At 40.3% G+C, this 27,355-nt stretch overlaps 1 protein-coding gene across 3 annotated transcripts in view; it reads right to left on the bottom strand.

Annotated features, from left to right (window-relative positions):
- Window positions 1-619: 619 nt before the first annotated feature.
- The window catches only part of mllt10 (MLLT10 histone lysine methyltransferase DOT1L cofactor), a 46,429-nt gene continuing 19,693 nt past the window's right edge, over window positions 620-27,355 (bottom strand). For 2 of the 3 annotated variants that reach the window (XM_023272103.2, XM_055007107.1), the window contains 13 exons: window positions 24,788-24,886; window positions 24,196-24,532; window positions 23,380-23,598; window positions 22,735-23,214; window positions 16,962-17,122; window positions 12,803-12,920; window positions 8,398-8,476; window positions 7,125-7,318; window positions 5,873-6,022; window positions 5,451-5,506; window positions 4,885-5,186; window positions 3,506-3,602; window positions 620-3,099 (listed from right to left, as the gene is read on the bottom strand). In XM_023272103.2, coding sequence (XP_023127871.2) covers window positions 2,815-3,099; window positions 3,506-3,602; window positions 4,885-5,186; window positions 5,451-5,506; window positions 5,873-6,022; window positions 7,125-7,318; window positions 8,398-8,476; window positions 12,803-12,920; window positions 16,962-17,122; window positions 22,735-23,214; window positions 23,380-23,598; window positions 24,196-24,532; window positions 24,788-24,886 — 2,577 coding nt within the window. In that variant the 3' untranslated portion in view covers window positions 620-2,814. The remainder of the gene's footprint in view (window positions 3,100-3,505; window positions 3,603-4,884; window positions 5,187-5,450; window positions 5,507-5,872; window positions 6,023-7,124; window positions 7,319-8,397; window positions 8,477-12,802; window positions 12,921-16,961; window positions 17,123-22,734; window positions 23,215-23,379; window positions 23,599-24,195; window positions 24,533-24,787; window positions 24,887-27,355) is intronic. The other variant, XM_055007108.1, reaches the window with a different exon arrangement.

Here is a 27,355-nt window from a genome sequence, read left to right on the forward strand (position 1 = left end):
CTTTTCACTGCACGGTACGTTCGGTAAAATACGTTAGCTCTCAAGGGTGACTTAAAACTGCAAAAAACACATTGAACAGAAGCATTTTAATATATTTGTTACTCTAAATCTCATCTAAAGTCACCTCAAGACATTTTAACAGACTCAGATCAGAAGAAACTGACATATCTTTAATCGGCTGAAAATGTAGTTTATTCAATAGTTTAGTCAAAATAACTGATATATTTGGCATGAACTGTATTGTATAAATTTTTATAGGTCATCTACACAAGTCATTTTTACCACTAGGCCAGATGAAAATTAACTTTCATAACTTTTTTTTTGGCTCATTTACAGTTCTCTTATGCTGATCACTGTGTGCTAGCTGTCAAATTAACAATTTAAATATATAGTGCATGTACCCATGTGCTTGTTTAAAGGTGCAAATAAATGTATTTTAGATAAATCATATTCAGACATTCTTTCTATCAGTAATTAAAACTACAAATAAAACTTAAATTGAATTAAATATTCAGGATCAGATCAGTTATAAATACTCCTTGTCACATTGTAATAGAAGTTTTTGAAGTCACTATGAAAGTGGATTTTAACTACTCGATACAAACACTGAACGCTCTCGTGATTTTCTCCAGAGTGTTTCTTTATTTCTGTGTTTTGGAATACAATGTTTGATTTTTTAAATTATTTTTTTAACCCCCCAATCATTTTCCACTTGTACAAAATTGATCCAAACAAATGTGTGCACAGATGAAAACATGGTGCCCAGAGTATAAAATGACTTTTCATAGAGAAAATGGTGCAAAACTTAAAAAAAGAAACACAATGTCCCTGCACATATAAAAATAAATTAATACTTTTGTGTGTCCAGTCACTGTCAACCTTACTGTCTGTTACTAAAGATTCACACACAAACTGAGGCTTCATTGGCTTTCCTTCACACCAGCACGGCCAATCACAATCACTTATGTACACCAACGGCCAATGAGAAAGGTCTATGTACACTTAACGAGGTAAAAACTGTGCCACTGAATGCCCCCCTGACACACTTTGTCCCCCCCTACAAACAGCTATGTACAGCCACACCCCCTCCCCAATCAGCCAACTATTAAGTAGCTTCTAGCTTTTAAACACATGACACAGAGTAGAAGTCATTAAAAGGGTTTTACAGCAAGATTAGACTGTATGGAGAGAAAATCAAGACAAAAAAAAAAAAAAAACTTTACACAGTAGTACAAAACGATGTTAAATTGCAAAACCAGCGGGCCTTTAAAATATATCATCTTATGCCCATTACACAAAAACTCCAGATAAATAAAAAGCACAACCCAAAGTTGGCTTTGATATTAGAGAATGCAGCAGAATAAAATTTCCTAGTTTTATTAAAGAGACGGCACATCCAGACTGACAGGCTGAGTGTTTTTTTAATCTGTTGCCTTAGCAACGCAGCTTAATTACCAGTAGTGTTGTGGAAAAATTGGGCTGAGTGACAGGGACTAAAAGGAAAACAAAATCCCGCCTTCCCCCCTTGGCCTCAGGCACTTGGGTTTGGACCCTGATTGGCCAGTCCTGACTGTTGTGGGTTTTTAAGTGGCCGCTGCTGCCGGCCTTGTAGGTCCTGATAGGCTGATCCTGCTCGAGAGGTAGGTGCAGCAGGGGGCTCAATCAGGAAGATGAAATGTAATGACTTCCATTTGCTGACAACCAACTGCATGATTCCTTTTTTTTGTGAGTCTGTGCCATGTGGATTAAATACATCCTTGTGAACATTCAACGTGCCGTTTTATCTTCTCTTTTGTTACATTTTCCTTCCCTGACTGAGCCCCCTGTATCTGGCCCGGAGAACAGACAGTCGAAAAGCAAGGCTTCTGTGGTGACCGTGCGAGGCTTGGCTCACTGACATTAATGGATCAACACAAACGGGAGTGAAAGAGACACGGGGAGAGAGGCAGCAGCGAGAACATGCGGGATATTTTCACAAGTCTCACCCAATATTCCCTTTGGGACTGCAGCGAGACAGATGTCAAACATACATCTGCTACTGTAAGTCCTATTGGTAGGGAATTGTATTTTTTATATTCATGTATTGCTGCTATTGTTCTTCTTGTGTTTGTAGTTCTGTGTGTGTGCTGAGCGCACAACTCTGGTTAGCTGAGGGCCCTGAGAGAGTGAAACAGCAGAGAGACCAGACCAGGACAGAAACAAGAGGGAAAAAAAGAAGAAGAAATGTGTACAAGAAGCAGAAAGAAGAAAACATCGAAGGAACATAATTAACGAATAAGTTTCTGGGACCTGTTGGTCAATTTACGGGTTAAGAGAGGAGAACGAACGCATCACATGACCTCTGGTGCTACATACTGACACTAATATACACTCAGTTGCTACAAGTAACATTAAATAAAAATCATGAAGTAGACAAAAGACGAAACAAGAGCCCGACATAAAGTAAGAAAACTAAAGTTGGACTGAAATAAATAGCACAAATTTACACAAAATGTGGTTTCAAGATTGCAACTTGAAAAAGTTGTAAAATAAACCAGGGTAGGTCAACAACAGCGAGCTTGTGACTGTAAAAAAAAAAACAACTAAAAACACTTCCTATTTCTGTCTTCGGCTATAACTTGCCGCACTGTGCGCTAATGTTTTAGCACACACCGCTGGAAAGGATAATCCACCAGGAACAGATTTCTCTCCTGCCAATGTTCTCATCACTGAACTACAAAGTTGACCAACAGGCTGATCCCAAAAAACTCTGCATATTTATTTTAAAAAAGGGGAAAAAAAAAAAAAAAATCAAAAACAAAAGAGCATATGCCGTCATGTCTTCTCCTGCCCTGCGACGCCCACGGCTTTCTCAGCTAGCCGAGGCTTCTGCGCCCCTGAGCCGTGTGTGTCAGCGTGTGCGTGCTGCAGCGCCAGGAAGGGGTTGGCGGTGATGGCGCCTTGGCCCTGGCTCTGGGCGCCGGGCAGCAGGTTGTTGATGGGCAGCTGAGCGGAGGAGAGCGGGATGGGGGGAATCTGGGCAGAGGAGGAGAGGGACTGCAGCTGCTGGAGGTCCTGCTGCTGCTGCATCAGTTGGTAGAGCAACACCTGCTGCTGCTCCTGGGGGGAGACAGGGAGGGAGGGAGGAAGGGAGGGAGGAGGGGTGAGAGGAAGACATACAGAGGAAGAGGAGCGAGAAAGAGGAAATTGTGGAAGGGCAAAAAATGAGGATTAAGTGGAGATTGTAGACAAGGAGAAGGGAAGTGAGGTGGAGGGGAAAATAAGGGACAGAGGCAAGGGAAAAAAGAAAAGAGGGAAGACAGAGAGAAAAAAGAGGAGTAAAGTGTGACACAAAGAAAAAAAAAAGAGAGTTAATAAGCTTGGTGATTTAGAACATTGTCCCAAGGAAAATTGTAGCTCAGTGTCTTTGTGTGTGTTTAACTGTGTGTGATGTTGAGTAATCACATGTTGGCTGCTGTGTGTGCATGTGTGCGTGCGTGTGTGTGTGCACACGTGTGCGTCGTACCGCTGAGGGCTGTGAGGACAGCAGCTGCTGGAGCTGATGCTGCTGCTGCTGCAGGAGGAATCTGTGCTGCTCAGACAGCAGGCCGAGTCGCACAGTGCTGATGACAAAAACACAATAAACACTCATGCACAAGACAGTTTAATGCACACTTTCAAAAATTTTGAAGTGTACATTGAGTAGAATAACAGAAACCAAAGAAACTCATGACAAATCATAAATTGGTCCAAGAAAAAGAAGTATTTTAAATGTTTGAGTCTGATAATTACAAACTGAATTCAACATCTTCACTTTCTAATAAACAACAAAAAAGGGACATGAATTCACACAAACACAGAAAACATGCATTCTTGAGCTACAGGTTGCTGCCATGTGCCACCGAATTCCATCTCACCTGTTCTTACTAGCTGCCGAGCTGCTAGAATCCAACACGAAAGCAAAAAAGAAATAAAAAGGAGAAGACGCAAGCTCACATTCAAACATCTTGTGAAATATCAAGATGCCAGACAAGAATGATTCTGCTGTTTTTAGTACTTAAAGATGTGGCTAAGTGAAAGAAGGCAGAAAATCGCATGTCTTGAAAATGTAAAGCAACTGAAACACATCTGGAGGTCTTTAACCTTTTCAACCCCAAGCAGTTTCTGGGTATATTTTGCTCCCGTCATATTTTTATTCGCTGTGGCATCATTTTTCCATCCAATATAAAGTCCTTCACCTCTATGGAAACAGCTCAACCATGGTTAGAAAGAAAGAATGCAAAAATCTCTTTTGTGGATTTGTGAAGTGTTACAGAATTAAAATGGCACAAATCATAAAAAAGAAAAAGATCTGTAAAAATTGAAAAAACCTAATATGAAAGTTTTTCCAAGAGGACAGGCATGACTAATACGGGAAAAAATGGTGATGCTACATAGTAAAGATATTTCGATACTTTCATTTCTAATTTGTTTTTAAACATGTCTCCTATCTGCTCTGTGGACTGCAGGTCACTGCTTCTTGGTTGTGCCATGGGACGCAGAATCTATTTTTCGTTGTGGTTACTGCAATTTTGCGGACATTTGAACAAAACAAACTAACATGTAGTTTGAAAGCATTTTTACCATTTCTTGAACATCTTGAATTTCCCAGGGATTTATTAAGTAAGTAAGTAAGTAAGTAAGTAAGTAAGTATCTATCTATCTATCTATCTATCTATCATTTCTTGCTTTGATAAATAGTGAAAAAAAAAGAGTTGGTCAACTCATTTGTTGAGGTGGGTATATGACACTACATGATTGTATCATCATCATGGACATTAAACAGTATTCAGCATCCCAATGTTAATTTTAATTAATCTAAAATGGACAGCAAACATATTTCAGGATGAAAGCAGTCTGCGATACCTGTTATTGACCGCCAATGTGACACCTGTAGCGGCTCCTGTAGTGTGAGTGTGAGGGCTGGCGGTTCCTGCTGGCGTCTGGATCACACCGTTCAGCGCCCCGACAATCCCCCCCATGCCCAGCGCACTCCCTGCACCCAGAGCGCCCATCAGCCCCGCCACGCCACCCAGCCCGGCCGGGGTTGCCCCCACGGTGGCAACGCCATTGATCTGTGGCTGAGGTGGGCTCTGGGAGACGGAAGGAGGCGTGGAGAGAGAGGAGGTGGAGCCACTACTGCTGTGACCGCCACATGATGCACTGTCCTGAGGGACAGACAGAGACAGATAAACACCATTAGTGACAACTCTTACATTCATAATCTGTTTCCCACATTTTGTTCATTACAAATGTGAAGTCATTACAGCAGTTTGCCTAATTTACCATGCAATATTAAATCATAAATGATGCTTGTTTCAATTAACCTTAGCCAATTCAGGTATTACACTTATGTTACTGCACTGTCTTGTAATGTGGTACATGATTATGGGGTGCTATAGAGTTTGAATCTGTTGGGTATCAGTCTTTACCTGAGCTGCCACAGGTAAAGATGAATCAGTGGCTCCCAGCTGGGCTCCCTTCACATCTACAACACAGTTTAACACAGGTTTAGATTCCTCTAAACGCAGTCTGTGCCAATGTATGTAGTCTGAAGCTGCTGACGAAACAGTGAAAAATGCCCATCCAGGTTCTGAGAGCTTCAGATTCAATCAAAATACACACAGAAGCAGCAAATCTTTCCATTTTGACAACCTGGAACCACAGAGGAGTTTTTAGATGCGGATGATTAATTGGTCAGCAAAGTTTTTCCTTAATAATTTTCACAAATCGAGTAATTGTTGCAGCTCTTGTACTGATTTGTGCGTGTTTATGTTTGGGTGCATTTCAGTTCCAATGCGCATGTGTGTGTGTGTGTGTGTGTGTGTGTGTGTGTGTGTGTGTGTGTGTATACCAGAGGAAGTCGTGGAGGGGGTGAAAGGCACTGATAGCTGAGCGCTGAGAAGCTGCAGTCGTTCTTTTTTCATGGTCAAGGTTTTAATCTGCTCCTCCAGCCTCCGGTTCTCCTCCTGCAGCTGGTGGAGAGACTTCAACATCCCCACAACTGAAAAAAAGACAGATAAGAAGAAGAATGCTTCTGTAAAGTCTTTCTGTAATTGTTCCGCTCCCCAGTAATGTGTAAGAAAAACAACACAACAGGATTTTCCTACTCAAAGTGGTTTCACCTACAGTTGAGATGATGATGGAAAAGACCCATGTCTTGACTTTTTGAAAAGTTACTCCTTCCTTAAGGCAAAATCCGCTGCTCTGCCTCCATACACCTCATGTTCAAATACCCAGAGACTGATTAGACAGATAGACTCCACAGGGGGGTCAAGTTCAGCTGCAGTGACCCCTGCTTGCCTGTGCAGACTCGATACAGCGCTCAAAGACAACTCAGGGAAGAGGAGGAGGGTTTGTAGGTGCAGGAACTTAAACCTGATTCATCTGGTTGAAGGACGGTCTTCCTAACAACTAGGCCGCCATCCCTTTTTCATTTTCACTTTATTGATCCCTGCAGGGATGTTCAGATTGGCAGATAACTGACAGAGATCGACAGATGCAACAATAACAGATAAAGTGAGAAAGTGACCGCAAAGAGGGCGGCTGTGCAATAGCTTGGAGGCAAAGAGGTGGCGGATCAATTGATAGGGAGACAGAAATGGGCAAAAAGGTAGAGAAGGTGATTATGAGTCATGTGTAAAGTGTGTTTGTGTGTGAGGTATCTCAGTATCTTAGTATGTGTCATTCTTTTGGAAGAAAGTTCTTGATTTTAAATGCAAATTCTATGTGATTTTAGTTCTAGTGTTGCTGCTTGCATTCTGATGCCTTTAACATTATTTTTGTGGTTTATTTACAAAGCACTAAAAAAAAATTCAACTTCATCAGTGAGTGAACAACAAAATCCTGGTTTTATTTCTACTATTATTCCTAGTGCCTTCGCCGTCAGCACAACTTTACCTTCATGAAAACTGTCTCAACGTCTGACTTTAAGAATTTATACCTCAAGATCTGCTAAATTTTTTCAAAAAAAAATCTGGCTTTTTTGATTAACTTATTTCTCAGAGTCTAGAGGTTGAATCTGTATCGTTTTGGCGACAGAACAGAGAGCTGTCCATCAAAACAACACAAAAGAAATGATTTTAAGCGTGTGTGTGTTCTCTCACCGTCCCCCTGCGCTCCCTGCTGCAGCAGGAAGCTCTGCCCTTCGTTCCACTGCCTCTCCAGGAGCTGCTCGATGCTGGTGGCCACCGGGGGCAGCGTCTCTGCGCCGCCTCCCCCCGCCCCTAGCAACCCCAGCCCCGGCCCTGGCAACGACCCCGAAGAGTCATAGCGGATCTGCAGGCCACCAATGGGAGAGCTGAATGGAGGGAAAGAGAGAGAGAGAGGGAGAGAGAGAGAGCATGGATAGAAAAGAGGAGATAGAGAGGTCAATAGGGAGATTAACGACCTAACATAAACGTCAGACAAACATAGACACTGCTGGCTATAAAACTACATCAATTTGTTGTTACAGTGGCCTCTAATGAAAAGGGGCCAGGCTTTCTGTCTGCGTCTGAGAGCGAGGAAAAGACTGGGAGAGAGAGGAAGAAAGAGGACATGCAGCAGAGAGAGACGGACAGAAAGACGGAAATGCACTGTCTTGATGCGATAAATCTTGGGCTGCGCTGAGACAATCTGTTGAGTGTGAAGGAGGGGAAATTAGGAACAGCGAGGGAAAGTTGAGAGGAGAGGAAGAGAGGTGTGCTATGTGGAGAAAAACTGGAAAAATTGACAAATTGAAATTTTTACACTTTTGATTCACCTGGCAAATGGAAATACGACACATAATTTTATTAACTGTATTTAAATTCAGACATTAAGTAAAAAAAAACTTCAAGGTGTCACTGTCAAATTTCAACAATATTTTCTTTTAAAAATAAATGTCAGCCATTGTCACATTAAATATGTATCGCAAATGTACGACAACAAATGGGTGCAGTATTAGTGACAAAAAAGTAACCAACCTTAATAAGTGAAATCACCCATTCCACAAAGTAGCAGAAACAAACCAAAATGTATCTGTATGATCAATATTCCCATCCTGAAAGATCCATGCAAATATTCCCAAATGGAGGCGATACAGCAGATCACCAGACTGTCCTTCCATGTGTGATTAGACCGGGGGAAAAAAAAAATCTAACTTGAAGGATGGTTACCACCTTCTAAAACACAAGTTATCGTTGGCTGAGAGAGCAAGAATTGCCTGTAGGGGTGAGAGCGAAAGAGGCGAGTGTGCATGTGTGTGTGCGAGGAGTGAGACGAAGAGGGGAGACGAGGGGCCAGCGGAGGGAAAAGCAGAAAAAAAGGGGGGATGGGTGAAGGAGGGGAGTGAGTGAGGAATGTAAATGGTGAGGGAGGGGAGTGTGTGTGTGAAGGACAGAGTGTGTGTGTGCTCACCGTGGGGTGGTCTTGGGAGAAGCTCTTATGGAGAAGCCCTGAGCTCCGACGCCGCCGCTGCTGTCTCCCACCTCCTGATCTGCACACACAAACATATGCACACAGAAAATCAATTGGACATCTAAGAGCATGTCCACGCTGAGCCGGCCAAAGCTGTGTGTGAAATATTGGGCATCGACAATAGTGTTTTCAGGTTACTTTTTAAACAAAATCTCTCCAGAAGATAACGCAAACATTAGGAAAGTGAATATTTTATACTATACTAACGCTTAATGTATTAAACAGGTAGTTGTCACCTATTAATACAGGGGTGTCAATCTCATTTTAGTTCAGGGGCCACATTCAGACCAGCTTTATCTCAAGTGATCCGGACCAGTAAAATCACAGCATAATAATATAAAAATAACAACTCCAAACTTTTCCTTCGTTTTAGTGCAAAAAAGCATATTCTGAAAATGTTCACATCTAAGGAATTATCTTTTTACAAAACATCATGAACAACCTGAAATTTCTTAGGAAAATAAATTCAATTCCAACAATATTATGCTTCAGTTTATCATTTAGACATTAAAACTTATAGATCACAGAGTGTCCACATGGGTACAAAACATTCAGTCACAGGTATCTGGAACTGAATGATGTAGTGTTTTACTTCATGATCAAAATGACAAAAGTCAGAAAAAAAGACATAAAACAAGCAAACAAACAAAAACAAGACAAAATCTTACAAAAATGAGACACAAAATGACAAAAAATGAGACAAACGACACAAAAGAGACAAAATATCAGACAAAAAAGTTACAAAGCTACAAAAAAATGGGCACACGATAAAAATGAGACAAAAAAATTTTAAAAACGAGAAACAAACGACCAAAAAATAGACAATACAAGCGAGACAAAAAACAAAAACACAAAATGACACAAACAATACATAAAACAACAAAAAGGAGAAACAACAAAAATTTCAGACAAATGACAAAAGTCAGACAAGAAAACAACAAAAACAGGACAAAATATTACAAAAATGAGACACAAAACAATAAAAGAACAATGAACAATCTAGTATTTTACTTTACGATCCAAACAACTTGTCATGGTCTAGGAATTACTTGAAATTTATAGTTTTACAAATTTATAATTTTCAGTTAATGTCTTCTCTGTGATTTTTACATTTTACAAAGTCGTCCAGCAGACCAGACTGGACCCTCTGGTGGGCCAGTTTTGGCCCGTGGGCCGCATGTTTGACACACCTGTATTAATATAATCATCAATTATTTTGAAAATAAGGAAAAAAATATTTAAAATTCTCTGATTCTGGCCTCTTATATTTGAATATTTTCTGATTTCTTTACTCTTCTATGATCGTAAACTAAATTTTTGAGCTGGCAACAGAAGACATTTGTCATCTTGGGCTTTGGGAAAACACTCACCAGTGTATTATAGACCAAATCAATTATTCAAGCAAACAAATGGCACAATAGTTGCAGAATTAGAAGGTAAATAACAAAACTGTCAAATATCCTAGAACATTCAGTATGTTGTGGTTAAACCGGCTGCTCTACTTGATCATCTGCATTTTAATACAGTCAAACTCTAGTTGATCTCATTTACACATTTTCATTTTTATTCTGATAGAAGGAATTTAACACATAATTGTGGCTTGTACACAGTATGATCAGTATTTTCTGCATTGGTGTCTTGATCGTAAAATCTATCTGACAATTATTACGTAAAAATATGAGCCTTTAATGATTGAAACCAAACTGTTGCAGTCCAGCAGTAAAATAAATCCAGCCTTATTGCACATTATGGAGTGACCCACTATGCTAACGCAGAGAATTAAAGTGACATAAGATGTCGTCTTAACATTTCTGTTATGCTCAGCACACTGGACACTCGAGCCCTCTTTGAAAGCTCAAACATTATACATCAAATTGCTTTTATCAGCTTGATATTTCATGGCGTTCACTAATGTTATGACAATTTCTCATAAACACAGTTTTCAACTGCTGATATGTTTCAGAAATCCTTAAGAATTCATTTTGATCCCAGCTGTAAAACATGGTTAAATATAACGGACTCCCATCAGCTGACAGTTAAACAGCACGATCTCTCCAAAATAAGTCTGATAAAATTAATTTAGTGTTTTAAAACATTTTGGTTTGGAAAAGGTTTGTGCAGGATTTAAAGGAAAATACTAGTTGGTTTTGAAATCATCATTATTATTTTGTGACCCCAAATAATAAGGTTTTTAATAAAACACATGTATAAACTTGTAAATACTTGCACTATATTCAAAAGCTCTGTTCTCATCCACATTTATACACGACTGTTATTTTAGATTCATCAAATTATTTTCAAGACTTCTAGGTGATAAAAACAAGTGTAGATGGCTGGCCAACACAGAAAATTTTTTTCGTGTTCCTGTTTTCTCTTGGACCTAGATAAGTTGCACTGTAATACTTCTGGCTCTGCAACCTACAAAACTCTCTCTCTTTCTTTGTATCTCTTTCACACACGAGCCTTCATTCAAACTGCATGTGCTTCCCTCTCTCCCTCTTTACCTTCTGTGAGAGTCGCTCTCTCTCCTCCCTCTGGGCCCCTGGCCAGACGCTTCTTTTCATTTTCCTCAGTGAGAGTAATGAATCACACATGCACACACACTTTTGCATTTACACACTCGCACAAACTCCCCTCTACTTAAGACAGTCAATCCCAGCTTTTACCCCCACCAGGTCACCACTCTAGTCCCTCGCTCCCTTCTTTTTCAAGTCCTTTTTCTGTCGTAACCCTTTCCGTCCTGGCACCTCCCTCCAGACACTCAAAAGCAAAGAGAAACGGCTGCCAAAGTAAACAGGCTACATGCATACAAACACACACACACACCTTGCACATTTGCGCTCACATGACCCTTTACTAGCTGACAAACAGAACTTCACGCTCGTGTAGCTGCACACACACGCTGTACATGATATGGTGAGGAAATGTCCATGTACATCAGGGCTGCTTAAGGATTATTTTCATTACTGATTGGAGCTGAAATGATTACCAGGTTAATCAGCTGAAAAGACAATCTACACCTATTTTAACAATCAATTAGCCGCTTTAGTCAGTTTTCAGGACAATATGCTTAATACATCTCTGGCTTCAGCTTCACTAAAGTGAGGAGTTGCTGCTTTTTCCTGCTTTATAGACAATGCAAAGTCAGTATCTATAGTCTATGGTTTGAAGCTGGTGGTTTGAGGCAGAAACAACAGCGATATTGCGCTGAGAAAACAAATCGAGTGTACTTCATTTTCTGAGATTTTATAGAAAACAATCATTTAAGAAAATAACTGGCAGATAAACTGATAATGACATTAATCATTCAGATATTAAGTCCATTAAACAGTGAAATTAAAACAGAAAAAAGTAGACAAACTTAATGTCTGAGAAGCTGGGAACAGATAATATGAGGCATCCGTGCTTCAAAAATTACTTCATATATAAATATGAAACAATACAGGGATATAGAAATATGAAATGTAATCTCAAATAATGAATTACCACATTAATTTTTCCGGTGTCAATACTCACAAACCGCTAATGTTTCAGTCAGTAAATAAAACCTGATATAAAATTTAATTTAATATTTTTCTCAGTGATGTTAAAAAAAAAGAGTTTACACTATCATGTGACTGTTTCCACTGCAATCAAACTTCTTCTTCAAGAAATACACAAAGCTTGCTTGTGTCTACACACAGAACCTGCCTAGTCTCAGTCTGTTGCACACGCTGGACACACACATACACACACAGCCCTATGGCCTGCTGTCATTCAGCCTGATTAGTGAGCTGACCGGAGGGTCAAAGTGGATCTGGCTCTGATGACTGCTGACCGGCAGCAGGAACTCCTTCCTCCTTTTCACTCTTTATTCTCTCTCTTCTCTCTGGTGAACCATATGTCTTACATCAGGCTTCTCTCAATTACCAAAGCCAATTCTTACTCCCTCATCAGGCCTTCAGCACCGGACAAACGGCAACAAACCACTTTTTTTTTCCTCGCCACATCATCTTCTGCTTCACGATCCTTTTTCTCTCTGACTGGCCACAGCTTTTTAAAGATTTGTATTTAACAGCATATTTTTTGCACGTCCTTGTACCGAACATATATTGTTTGATATAATTGCAGATGCATGTGAGAAATGAAGAACCAGAGAGTAAGAGAGGGGAGCCACTGTCTAGAGTAACTAGAGCTAAGTGGGAGGGGCTTCAGAATATCACTGACCCCTGACCTCTCGGAGCGATCGGGGGCGTGACCTATCATTATCTGCCTCTCTTTCTCGCTCTCACACACATATTCTTTTGTCACATGCACACACACACACACACACACACACGTAGCCACATTAGGTATGCTGCAGTACCTGCTGGTGAGGCCTCAGACTGAGCGATGAGTGCTGCCATGGTTGAGTTGGGGTTCAGCCGGTTACCGAACATGTGGGGGGGAGCCAGGTTGAAGACTGACCCTGGTAGGCCGCTCACCTGGGGACAGAAGCACACATAAAGAGATGGATAAGCTACAGGAAGAAACGCTTTACAGTGATTTCAGTCTTTGTTATGATCACTCCAGTAACAGTTTATAGAGTGAGAGAAAAACATCCCCAACACAATAATTACATCTTAAACAACTGGCCATCAGGACGCCCCAACAAGAAGTTTATGGTGTAATCAAAATTAAATGATGCTTTACAAATGAAAGAGTAGAAACATTCCTATGTAATTAAAAGAGCTATTTAATATAAATTTTAAAAAATACTTTGATCAAACTAAATGTTCTTCTAAAAGACATGATTTAATCTATTGCTTTTATCATTATATTTGTACTACAGGAACAATATTACAAATAAAGAATTATTTACATTAATTACTTGATTTATAAATTCATTGTTTAGTACATAGAATGTCACACATTAATGGCTATTTGTACTTTTCCAGAGTTCAATAATGTAAAGCAAATAAAGAAAATTGTCAATTTTCCAATTTTGAAATCGGCAGATATGTTGTTCTAAACAAATAGCTCCAATGATTAATCTAAACTGCTGCTGATTTATTTTCAGAGCATTAAATAAATAAATAAATAAATAAATATACATACATATATATATATATATATATATATATATATATATATATATATATATATATATATATATGTATATATGTATGTATATATATATATATATATATATATATATATATATATATATATATATATATATATATATATATATATATATATAAATAAATATAAGCACAACACATTTCAATGAAAAACAGCCAGCAAATCCTGAGAAGCAGCAAAGCGATGCCATCCTCACGTAAGTGGGAATTTTGTGTAATTAAACCGATACTTAAATCACTTGCTACACTAATGTTCTTTCATGTGTATTTTACTGTGCCAATTGGCTTGAAGTGTTGTTTGTATCACATTTTTGAGAGGTTTGACATCTCCTTGTGTTATTATACAATTAAGCTTAAAGCTGAGAGACAATACCATCTCAGACTTTAGTTTCTCTGATTCTCTACTGTCACAAAGCATCTATCTCAGACCAGAGAAGCTCTTTTGGAAAAAGAAAAATAATATCTGAGCATTGACTGACAACACCTCACCATCATTTTATGCACAGAAAAACAACAGCATAATATGAATCCCCAGCTCATTATTCTGTTATACACACGGGGCTCACAGTGCCTCAGCACCCCGACAGTACGCTGACATGCTGACAAAGTGTTTCTGATGCATAGAGTTTAATCCAATTAAAGCATTTCCCAAATAAGGACCGTGGACCAGAGGGTGGGGTGGAGTGAGGAGGAGGATAGCGAGGGTGGAGCATCAGGAGGGGAATCTAGTTTATCTAAAAGAACAAAATGGCTGACTGTTTTTATTGCTGAAGAGTAAAAGAAAATGCTTCAAGTGAAGTGAGGGATGCTGCAGAAACCCAATTAGTGTCAACGTAAAGTTCTGCAACTCTGTACATTCTTGTCAAGCTGAAATGTGTGGAAAGACATTTATCATATTTCTTATGATAAAAATAATATTAAATTGAACTGATTGATACAATATGTTTAGGAGTCTGGTTCACTTTGGGGAGATTGAATTAGAAACAAACAGAAACCTCTGATGAGCAGAAAAACAGAAAAATCAACTACACTAATAACACCTATGACAAAAGTAAATAAATTCAAATCCTGAAAATTATCCGTTCTTCTATCCTACTGCTCTGGGAGTGGCTATATGACATAGTTATTTTAAATTTAGGGCATGCTTTGGGGGAAAAAAAAGCTAGAAAGCCAAAATCTCCTATTACAAATTCACAGGCAAGTAAATGTGGAAAACATCCTGCAAATTCCCACCCCTGTTAAATGTTAAATTCATAGAAGAAACCTGCTCCCTCTGTCCATTTTCTCCCCCTCCTCTGAAATCACTTCAGATTTCTTTCTACTCTCTCCGTCCTCCTCCCCCTGGTCCTCCTCCTTTCAGTGCCATAATCCTGCCCCTTTCCCATCAACATTCATTTTTCATTTACATTCATTTTTCATTAAAGTCTCTCTCGCACTCCCTTTCTCTGTCCTGGGCTGATAGCCAATAACAGTAGGCCAAGAGTCTGCTAGCAGACTGAAAATAGCAAATGGTCTCTGTCATTCACACACACAGACACACACACACAGAGGGAAGCCTGTTGTTGGCATCCTTCTAAAGTTGTGTAATTTTTGCAGACTTGATTCAAAGTGTATGTGCGTTTGTCCCAGATGACCTGAGGCATGCATCACACTTTACACACAAACACACATGGTTTAAACAACCTGAAAAGGAGAAAAAAAACACACTATTTAAGTCACCCTTAGTTTCTATATTGCCACACACACGCCCGCACACACACAAACCGACACAGCTACAGCTCAAACCACTCTATACATGCTGAAAACAGGCGTGATATCCTGTGCTTCCCTGGGCCTCTCGTCCTCTATAATATGTGCTGAACAGAGAGGAGCAGGGCGAGATGAAGGCCAGGCCAGCGAATTCAAGGCATGAGTGCAAAACCCCCTATACACAAACACACACACACACACACGCACGCACACACAATCTGAGTCGCCGCGACCCCTCCCTCCCACCATCTATCTCTCCATCCCTACTGTGGTGCTTGTCAGATGTCATTACATCACAGGACAACGGAGGGGGAAAAAGAGAAATGGATGGGGACGGAGAGAAGGAAGGTCGAGGGTGAGAGAAAGAGTGTGTGTGTGTGTGTGTGTGTGTGTGTGTGTGTGTGTGAAAGAAAAGCAAAAGAGGTGGTAAGTGGACGCAGGATAAAAATGACGATGGGTGGACAGAGACAGAACACAGTCTTTGGGGAGGTTTTACAGGACGGACACTAGGGTCAGGGTGAGGAGGAGTTTTCATTTTCTTTAAGAGAGATAGGTGCTTTGATAACCCAGAGAGGCTGAGCTGATCATGTCGGTCAACGGTATTCAAACTGGATATGAGGCTATTTAAGCCACACCAAAAATAATCATTATTAAAAGAAAAGCACAGAAATTGAGATCTTGGATAATTCATTCAAAATGTATAACTGTTGAGGTTTAGATGGGAATGTGTTTAAAATTTAACCGGTTTTATTTCCATTCCATTATTTCATGTCTTTTAAAAATATTCAGACATTTCAAGAAAGGACTGATTTTCTTGAAATATGTAGTGATGTGATTCTGGACCATTTCCTGACATAATGTTCCCAACTTGGCCCAGAGGTACTTTTTCATTTTGTGAATAGTGCTTGCCTTTTACAACAATACATGATCTGGGCAGTTTTTCCAGCATTTAATTACAGTGGTGCCTGAAAGAGGTTTTTTTTGTTTAGTTTTTTTTTAAACAAAACAAAAATTAAGATTTTCTACTATTTACCTTTGTGTCACATTTCTGCTTACACCCCAAAAGATTCCTTCACATTGTCATCAATTAAAATGCCTCACTTCTTATTAGAATACAGAGCTTGCTCACTAAGGTTAGCAGAATTGAATAAGGCAGGAAAATCACAGATGTTTTAATTGAATGTACAAAAAAAAGACTTCTTTTTGTGCTCTGAATAAACGACCCTCTACAGGTGCACTGAACCATCAGCTATTGAAGAAGTTGCTGAGAAAACACAATCCACACAAGGTCAGGACACACAGATTTCACACATAATTAACATGCGGTGGATTAATAATAGTGCTGAGAGACTTGGTACGAGGAGATGTTTAATTATTGCGCTTTGGCTTATTTGTGTTCCCACAGTTTATCTGCACTTCAGTTCAAAGATGCCAGAGATGTGGGTGAATTGACAGATGCAGAGGGTGCTGAATAAAAAGAGTGTGGGTGTGTGTGTGTGTGTGTGTGTGTGTGTGTGTGTGTGTGTGTGTGTGTGTGTGTGTGTGTGTGTGTGTGTGTGTGTGTGTGTGTGTGTGAAGGAAGGTGAGATGGAGTGTGTGCCGTGGTGGGTTTAAGGACCGTGTATCTTCATGCACATCAAAGTTTTGACTCACGTGTGTGGAGGCTGTGCTGTTTAGCGGCGCGGTGGCTGTGAATGGAGAGGGCGGGGCTAGAGAAGGTGTGGGTTGTTGTTGCTGTGACAACTCAGAGCTGGCTCCGCCCATGGCGACAGCGCCTGTCCCTGATGATGACCCATCGGCAACAGAGAAAACACCTGTGGAGAGATAGCAGACATTAACAGTGTTGCTTTTATCCTCTATTACACTTAAATAATATAATAAAACAATGGTTTTTGAAAAGATAGTATTGCTATTTCAGTGACTAAAATAATTGCAAATGCACAAAAGGTGTAAATAAAAATAATTATAGCTGAATTCCCTTTAGTTGTTTCAATGTCAGGGTCGTACCATTGTGCATTTTGACTCTGTCATGCTGTCAAGGCTTCCTGAGATACTTCAATAGAACGAAGCCATCATTTGTGATATTAGGAAGACCTTCATTTTTCCTACTAACACAAGTCAAAGGCTTTGAGTCATTGACATTGAAACTACTTTAAAAGATTTAATTAGTGTTGATGTTTGGGACATTGTTTTTTTTTTTTTCAAATGTCTGATAGCACATTCAATTTGATTGGAGCATTTATTAATTGGATGTCAACCTCTCAATCTTTAAAATTTTATTTTAAAAAAATTTATCTAGCGCGATGAAAATATCTTCTCACAATGAATCAGAAATACTGATCACACAAGAAACGGGAACAGAGAAATTGCTATATTAGAGTCATTTTAAACAAGCTGCACATTCATTGACCTTTACAAATTTAATGTGAGATTAGTAAAACTAGCAAATGAAATGGACGGCTAAGCGCGCAGGTTTGTCTGAGTGTGCAGTAGGATAATTTAGTTTCCTTGTAATCATAAAAACTGAATTAGAACAAATTTAAAACTGACAAACAAACGGCACCAATTTTTGACATTAAAGTCGAACATGATCTCACACTCCATTTATTGTTCGTGCTTTGTCTTGTACTAAAACAAAACACGCAATTTTATCAGAAATATTAAAAATGATGGATATTTCAAAATCTAAATTATAAATTTAGTTATATTTCAGCCAAACACACACATTGCTCTATTTTCACACACCCACACATGCTCCATTCTCTTATCTCTTTGCTCGCTCTCTCTCCCTTTCCATCTCTCCTTCCTCCCCTCACACACCCCTGTGCTCGCCCACTAACCAGGGATAAGCCCTGCCCCTGCCCCCCTTTGACCCCGGCAGTGGAGGGGGGAGACAGGGCCCCTCAGCCCCACAAAAGCCTGAATGGCTCAGGGCAGCACGCATTCACTGGGGGAACAAGAGATCTTTGTGCCAGGAGGGGAGGGGTGGCGGGAGGGGAGGCAGGGAGAGAGAGAGAGATACGAACACTACATGGGCCTACATACTATTTATAACGCTTTGTAATATGCACCAGAAAAATTGATACCCAAAGCAGGGCTGCCGAGGCTCAGGGGGCATGTGCTCCTGAGAGATTCTGAGCAGCTGGATAAGAGGCCAAACCAACAATTTATCAGTTTAGCTAATGCCATTGATGAAATGGGTTATGCACTGAAGTGTGGTACAAAAACAGTGCTAGAAACATGAGGAAAAATAAAGTCACACTTTATGAATGCAGAATATTGGGCTTCATAAGAAATGTGTGTATTCTAAATTTCACTTCATTTTCCTTAATTAGACAACCAAAATAACCTCAAGTTATGTCTAAGTTGATTATGCATGCTGAAAATATGATAAAACATTATGGGAGTTTATAAATAAATACTTCATTGGTTTTATTTTGTAAAGTTTCTGTATATTATATTTTTTGTCACTCATTTAGTCTTCAACATTTTCACTCCTAAACATCAAGTGAAAACATTCTTGCTCCAAATCTGAAAAGCAGGATTACATTCACAGGTTTAAGAATTCACATACCACTGCATTAACATATTTTTAAAATAAATTCAATAAACTGAAAAACGTGTAATGCTTCCATTGACAAAAGTCTGTTTTTCAAAGTGAGACGCTGTTATTTTGAAAGTGTAATCTCAGTATTTTCAGTCAAATCTGGCACAAGTATTTTCACATATTACAAATGTTCTGATTATTATTGTATTACTACTGTTGATGCAATTAAAATTTCATCTAGAACCATAAAACAAGACAAAGAACACACACAAAAAAGCCCTTTCTACACACACACCTCTAACACACGAGGCTGAGCTTGTATAACTTATAACCTATTTGTGTGATCAATACTGTTAAGCCCCTGAAGCACAACTGCCTCCATCGCCCAACTTTCCTGTTCCTTTTCCCTTCCTGCTCGGTACGCCTGTAAGCTTAAAAAATATCCACCTTGATTAGTTCAAGCGGTTATTATCTCAAGAGGAAATCTATGTTGTCTGTTGAGGGAAGGTTAAGTCCAATCTAAAAAAAACAAAAACAAAACAAGTGCAAGGCATCATATTCTGTTGTTAAACCGCTAAAGCAAATTGCTACAAATTCATTTTTAAAAGTAAATGTTCATCTCTGTAAAAACACGATGCTGAATACTGCAGCCTTGTTGCTTGTTTTGTTGAAAAATTGCAGTCATGTATTTATGGCTTAAAAAAAATGGACAGCAGAGAGTATAGTTAATCTGACAATTTTTTACTACAAATATAACAAATGTATTTAGAGCCAATCTGAGGACTGTCAATGCAAGTGTGCGTGCTTGTCTTTGTCTCAAAGCCTGTGTATATCACAAAATATACGTGGGTTTGCGATACACTGATAAAGCCACGTCAGTTACAGAGTCAACGACAGTTTGGGCAGATGACCAAACTCAACAGTCACAGATTCAAGTTGAAGCTACTGCAATTTCCAGTCAAAATATTCTTTAATACTGCACATTGATTTGGCATAGTTTATTGCTAAGAAAACCTAAACATACAATATTTTCTAACATAAGTGAAATAGCTTTTAATTTTCAAATATGTTGTTTGTTGGAGGTTTTCTGCATACTGTGTGTGTTTGTTAAGTCAACTTAATTGTATTTATAGTCAAATATATATAAATATAGCTTGTGTGTGTGTGTGTGTGTGTGTGTGTGTGTGTGTGTGTGTGTGTGTGTGTGTGTGTGTGTGTGTGTGTGTGTGTGTGTGTGTGTGTGTGTGTGTGTGTGTGTGTGTGTCTTGTTTTTCTTCACCATCAAGCATTTAACAATCTTTGTTTTGGCTGAATTCCCTTTTTCCCCAAAATTATTTTAAAGCTTTATCCACCGCAGTGTTCACACAGCTAAAATATGAAAATTGTAAATCAATAATAAATGTATTGTGGAAAAAAAATTCTTATTCACAAAGCCCTACAAAATGTCTTCTAATGTAAATATTTATTTTACCTACATAGGAAAATGTGTTTTATCTGCACAGTTAATTTTTAAGGAAATAAAGGAGAAATTGCAGCTTTCCTATTTTACTAAGAGGGTTAATTTGGTATTTAAATTAAATCCTGATCACAGAATATTTTCCTAATTTTCACATTTTCCCCTCACGTTGCTTTGCAGATGTGAGACCAAGTTGGTCACAATTATGAAGACTTCCCCGGGACAAGGAAAAGTCTTACATTTAAATATATGATCAAATAAATGAGCACATAGATGCACTAATATACGGTCATAAGTCTTTGGTTTCCTTGTCCGGTTTCTCACACACTCCTGCTGTTCTGAATAAATTCATCTCCACCCAACATCTTTCCTCCCCCATAAACCAAACCTTCTGCGCTTAACTAGCTCGTCCGTCCCATCAGTGACCCCACTGCCATCAAACATTAACCTAGCCAAAATCTAACCCCTTGCTTCTCCCCACCCACCAACACATATCTATCAGGCTAACTATCTATCCATCAGCACGGTGGAGTCAGCAGACAGGATAGAAGAGGGGGAGATAAATGCCAAGATCCTCCCCATTACTGCCCTGCATTAACCCTTAGCTAAATATTTACAGTAAGCCCAAGAACACATGATTCTCTTTGGCTCTCTCACAAACACGCATGATGCACAGTCCATACATAATCACCTCTGTTTGCCCTATTTTCTTTCAACAGTTGCGGTAAGAACATGCCACAACTGCTTCGGGGAAAAGCACAAGCACCAGAAACTGAGATGGATGTGTAATCACAAACAGTTATTATCAACCACCGCTGCTGCAAAAAATTATATACTGAAAATAAACAGAAGCAGTTCTCACAAACTCACAATCAAAACCACTGAAATATAAAATGTCCACTAAACACACCTTTGAATGCCTTGACAGAAGATCAATATTTACAGAGGGAGAATGAGAGAGAAACACCTTTTGCCTGAGCACATTTAGCAATAAATTTAAGGCTTTGAATGGATACAATGGTTCAGACTTGACAGACAGCTAAATGTGTTGTATTTCATGTTGTTTTAATATGATGTAACATGATGTTAAAAGCAATATACGTGTAGAAACAATTTTCTGTCAAAATGAGGCCATTAGAAAATTGTAACAAATGTAACACCACAGCAAAGGCATAAAACCCCTGTGAAAAAACACTAAATCACCAATAAAAATAAGCTTCCTATACAATAAAAATCAAGACAGCCATACTATAAAATACCTAGCAACCCATTTTCCCATGAGAATCAATTTAGTGTTTAAACCCTAGTTATCGATGTCATAATTTTTAATATTTTACAAACACTATCTTTTAGACAAACAACGTAATTACTACGGAGTCTCTGCATTCAGTGGATGCTCCAGACCATCCCATCTGGTGCAGAGTGATATCGTCTATTATTAATTACAGCTTTTGAAGATTTAGAATAAATGTAATTTAACAAGATGTAATCAATCACTTGAAATTAATATCACTATTAAAAATGCATTAATATTTTAGCATTGGGAGTCATCAAAAACAAGCTGGAGACAAAGAGTCAGAAGCAACAGCTGATCTTACTGACCAGTGATGGATATGGGCTCGATCGGTGCGTCTATAAAATTTCCTTCATTTACAATAAGCATGTACACATTACGCTTAACATGCACCACATTTGCATCGATGTAAACATGCTTATACCTCCAGCTGTATAAAGCATCAACAGGTGAGCATGTACAGATTTGAGGAATGAGCAGAATGCAGGTAAGCGAGAGCAGCTGAGAGCAGGAGGGAGAAACAAAGGGGTGATGATTCTGGAAGAAAGGGGAGATGTGGGATGTGTGGGCTGTACTGAGCCATTTCCATCAGCAGAGGGGAACTCCAAAGCATAAAGACAGTTGCCAAGCAACTGAACACGATGAAAAAACATACACACCACGTCCACGTGTGTGAGCAAATAACACATAGACCCACACTTTCAAACACACACACACACACACACACGCTCGCGTACGAGGAGCCAATTACAAAGGTGGGTCAATTCCTTGCCTTTTGTGTTTGGTAAAGTTAATAATATGTAGAACAGATGCTATCCACAAACATTTTCAGTTTAATTCATCAGCTTTTAGTGATGAATAGCAAGTCAGGAGCTGGATGTGAAGAAAAAAAAGCACTATAGCGCCACCTCACATGAGCTACTTTCCTTTTGATCGTTGTGTTTAGGTCATAAGTGGCAGATAAATCATGAATTAAACCAGCCGGGTTTTTCATTTCAGCTGCCTGACAGACAAAGGCATCTGAGACCGTATTTCTTAGAGTGAAATCTGTGTGGGACTTCATTGTCTCCAAATCTCGACCAAATCAAACCTTGCTGTGTTTTGTGTTACGCTGCCGTGTCCTCCTTACCTGACCCAGTGGTTGTGGAGCTGCTGCTGCTTTGCAAACTCCCATTCCTGAGGAGTGACGGGGACTTCTGAATGCCACTGCTGACGCCCATGACCCCCAGCCCCCTCTCCCCTCCTCCCCCCACTCCGACGCCTAATCCACTGCTGGAAACTAAGCCTGGCCGGCCTGAGAGTGCTGTGGATGAAGAGGAGGAAGGGGAAGCGGTGGAGGAGGAGGTGTTGGCGGTGGAGGAGGTGGGCAGAGTTAGGGAAGGAGCTGGCTCTGAAGGCTTCACATCTGTGGTAAAGCAAGGTCCAAATCTGTTTCGCCAGTTACCCTTCTTTTTCTTCTTCACCCCATCTTCCCCGGCTCCTGCGGCTGCTGCACCGATGCCTAGTCCTGCGCTGGAGGGCTGAGGACGTTTGTAGCCGGTGGACCCAACAAGGCTTGTCGTCTCACTTGCTGTGTGGCTGTGAGAATTCTCATACAGCTTTCCACCCACTGCAATTATGAAGAAGAGCAGAATTTAATGTTTTAGCTTCAAGTCTATAATATCTTAACAGTTTAGCATTTTTCAGTAGCTTTTATCAATAAAACAATCAGTAATGTGATGACAATATTATTCATCTAAGCCATATTACAAATGATTTTTACAAAATGTAGCACCTGCAGAAGCAGAGGTAGCGGACATAAGAGAACCAAAGAGGGTTGTAGTTCCCTCTGAAGCTCCTCCCTCTGAGCTCGGCTTCACAAGGCAGCTGCTGAAAGACGGTGGGGAGGAGAAGGTAGTTCCACCTCCGGGACGCAACGATGAATCTGAGAAACTTAGGAAGTCTGAAGAGGAAGGAGCAGAAGCAGTCTTACTGGCACTGGTCAACAGGAGGCCTGGGAGAAGACAGAACAAGTGAAAAATGCAGTTAATTCCAAACAGAGAAAGGACAAGAAAGATACTGCAGTCAGTCCTCCCTAATCAAGCAGTCCTCCCATGTATGAGAGGAAGTGTCACGCCGGTGGATAGCTGCTCAAACATATACACAATTTCTCTGCAAGACGCACGCAAACAAACACACACCTGACGCGGGCTTCAAGGTTTTCACAGTACAAAACACAGGAGCTCAATGTGAACGCTGACTCCTTTCAGGTCATGACCTCCCCACATGTTCTTTCTGCCTGTGTTTGTGTGTGTTGGTCTCTCCCAGACAGGGCCCCAGATTACAGGAGCCAGAGGCCCGTCGAGACGAAACTGTTATCACGGCCACACACAAAAGGCCGGTGTTGTCAATGACACAGCACATGGACATGCACCCAGAAAAGACACGAATCATGTGCTTATTTAGGTTATAAGAACACTGCTGCACTTGTAGTGTTACGGTGGGCGTGCAGAGCGGAAACAGCTGATGATTTGTCATTTTTCTAACTGTAGGGTTAATTCCCAGTTGTGAGAAAATTAACATATAAGACCATTTGCAGCTATCAATTCACCTTGATGGAAAGGCCCAGTGGAAGCGGAGGCAGATGTAGACGAGGTTGCCATGGTGACCACAGCGGAGGGGAGGGGTTTCCCTGAGGAGGTGAGAGACTTACGGCCGCCCCTCTGTCCCACTGCGTGACCTCCGCCACTGTTCTTCTTGTTCTTCACCTCAGATGCCACCTTCCCGGTGTCTGCCGCCAAGCCGTCTTTGGAACCGCCACCAGAGTGAGCAGACGACACTTCCTGGAAGTTGGCGTTGGTGAATCGGCCGCTGCTGTCGTCCAATCGCTTCTGCGAGGATGCTGGTAGTGACGTGACGCCTCCCCCGGAGTTGCCACTGTTGTAGGTCTGTAGGAGGAAGGTGAAAAAGAGAGAGAGAAAAATGAAAAAAAATGAAGACTAAAGAAAAAAATAAACACACCAGAAACCAAGAGAAGCACAGGAGCAGGGAAGGAAAATTATCAAAACAACAGCAATTGAAACAGGTAGGAACAAAATTAGAGGAAAGGTCAACAAGACAGGATGTGTGAGGGATACAGATGATCGACAAAGTATATGAAGGTTTTAAAAAAAAAAGAGAAAACAGCTACGGAGTGCCCTCACCTTTTCAGGGACCATGATGTTTGGAAGGACAAGGGAGGGTGACATGTCCATAGGGGTTTTCTTGTGTCTTGGTTTGTGTCTGTCCCGCTCCTTGTGTTTCTGAACATGGAGAGTGACATAAAGAAAAGACGATTAGTAAAGCTGCTCAACACGAGTGAAGGAAGGAGAGTAATAAAGACAGACAAAGAAAGAAAAAATAATGTCTCTTAGTCTTTAGGATATTAGAAGCACTGGGAAAAAAACTGAATATAGAGACATTTTGGACAATACACTCAAGCGTCTGGGGACAATAACAGCCATAGAGATGTCAAAAATAAAAGAAACTAAGGTATGAGTTATTAGGATATGAGCACAGAAGAGGAGTGTGTGTGTGTCTGGTTAAGAGAAAGAAAGAGTACTGCATTTCAAAGGCTCAATCCAAGATGAAAGCCACAAAAACAAAGAGAATGATGGGAGAGAGATAAACAAGGGGCAGGACAGAACAGGAATTTAGCATGCTGCGGTATAGAGCCGAGTGCGCCTAAGTGCCTCATGTTGAAGCGCACAAGGTCTCGTCGCTTCACCCAATCATATCCTTCTTCTTGGACCATCAGAGCTCAATTTACACCCTCGCAAACAAGCACGCCGCCACCCTCCTCTCACACCCCTGAGGTGGCGACTGGGTGCCAGCGCATTTACACCTCACATGCACGCCCCGCACCCTGACACCTCCCCTGCACGAGCGTGTAAGCAGACAGGTGCCCGTACGATCGCACACACTTATTGCATGGACACTGCAGTCACATGCATACACACTCATGGAGATAGGCAGTGAAAATATGCAGCAATCCTGAGAGACAACATGGGACTCAACATGCTTGTGACGCTCAGTGTCGTGACAACTCTGAAACACCAGAAAAAGCCCATGCCCCCCTCGACCAGGGTTTCGTTTGGGACAGATTGCATGGAGGCCTGTGACAGACTTCCTCTATGAGTGGCAGTTAACAGACATCAACAGCCACATCAGGAGATAGCAGCTCCACTATGGCTTCTCTGCAAGCTGGCTTCCGCTAAGGCTAACGCTCAGCGGTTAGGAGTTTTGTCAATGCGAGCACTTCAGAGGATGTGCTAAACTTTAAAATAGGCCACAGCATTGATTATTTTCCTAACAGAAAGTATTCTCATTTTATTTCCCTTTAAGTAGCTTAAAGTTGTTAAGATCATTATAGTCAAATTTACACATCTGTCAACATCAAAAGTTTGAGCTCTTTGCTGGAGTGGATTGATATTTCTGGATGTTAAGATCTCCGCTGACATTCAAAATACAGTTTTGAGGGTTGAAACAGTGTTTAGAAAGGACTGACTTAGTAGTGAGTTTTAACCCCAAGGCGGTTGTTTTTTTCAATTAGTCAAATTTTGTCTACAACTTGTCAGAAAACAGAAAAAAAATAAAAAATCCATTACAATTTTCCTAAACCCATGTTCAGGTGTCACCTTCAATTTTTTTTCTTTTGTTAGACCAACATTTAAAAAAAAATCCCAATGATCAATTTATCGCGATTTTAAAACAAACAAACAGCAACAACTTTGCATGTCATAAAAGAGGAAACCAGCTAACATTTCCCTTTTTGCTCAGTAAATTAGCTACACAACTGCAAAAGTTGCTGTCGCCTCATCAAACAACTGAGAACTACTTTAGGGAATTGTGTTAATATTCTAAATTGGCTACAGAACGTGGGGGGAAAAAACAGGAGCACCAGTTAGAGATAGTGAGTTTATAAAGACAGCAAATTAACCAAACAGCCTCCACTGCAACAAAAAGACGATATAATAACGGAGAGAGAGGGAGAGTGACACAGAGGTAAATTCTTTGGGATTCCCTTGTTGTTTTTCATTAACATTCCAGAGGTAGGTGTTGATGGACAGAAGCAGAGCAGAGAGGGTCGGATAACACAGACACACACACACACACCCACACACACACTCACGCACACACACTCAGAGGACCCACAACACTGGGCGTGGGAAACATAACGCACACACAATGTAAGCCTGACACATTCTTATCAATCAGGTCAATTGATTATACAGACGGAGACAAAGCCTTTCAGCATGTTCTCTCCTCTCTTTCTCCATTGCTGACCATTAGCGGCCTGATCATTTGACATGTCGGAGTGCTCTTTGAGGCTGTGTGGGGTAAATATGAGTGGTGGCGGACAAAGATGGCCGTGTCTATTTATCAACAAACTCCCGAACAATGAGCGATTCAGCAGTGGGCTGAAATCCTCTCTGTCTACGTCAAATGCTGATCACGGGGCCCTGAGGAGGGAAACTCACTTTTCATGATATAAACGCATTTTCTTGTAACCATGTCTTCACAGCGCTCAAAATGTGCCTGGAAATTTCCTTGGTCTCTTGGTACACATGGGCTTGAATTTTTGTTCACTAAAATTAAATGCATTAATTATCACTAAATCTATAATTATAGCTTTAGTGATAATTATTATTAACTTATGTCATTTTTTAATGCACTCATTGATCATTTTGTCTATAAAGTAACAGAACAGGGTGACCACTGCTTAATAATAA

The sequence above is a fragment of the Amphiprion ocellaris genome, chromosome 22, assembly GCF_022539595.1.
Source record: "Amphiprion ocellaris isolate individual 3 ecotype Okinawa chromosome 22, ASM2253959v1, whole genome shotgun sequence".
Taxonomy (NCBI): Eukaryota; Metazoa; Chordata; class Actinopteri; family Pomacentridae; genus Amphiprion; species Amphiprion ocellaris.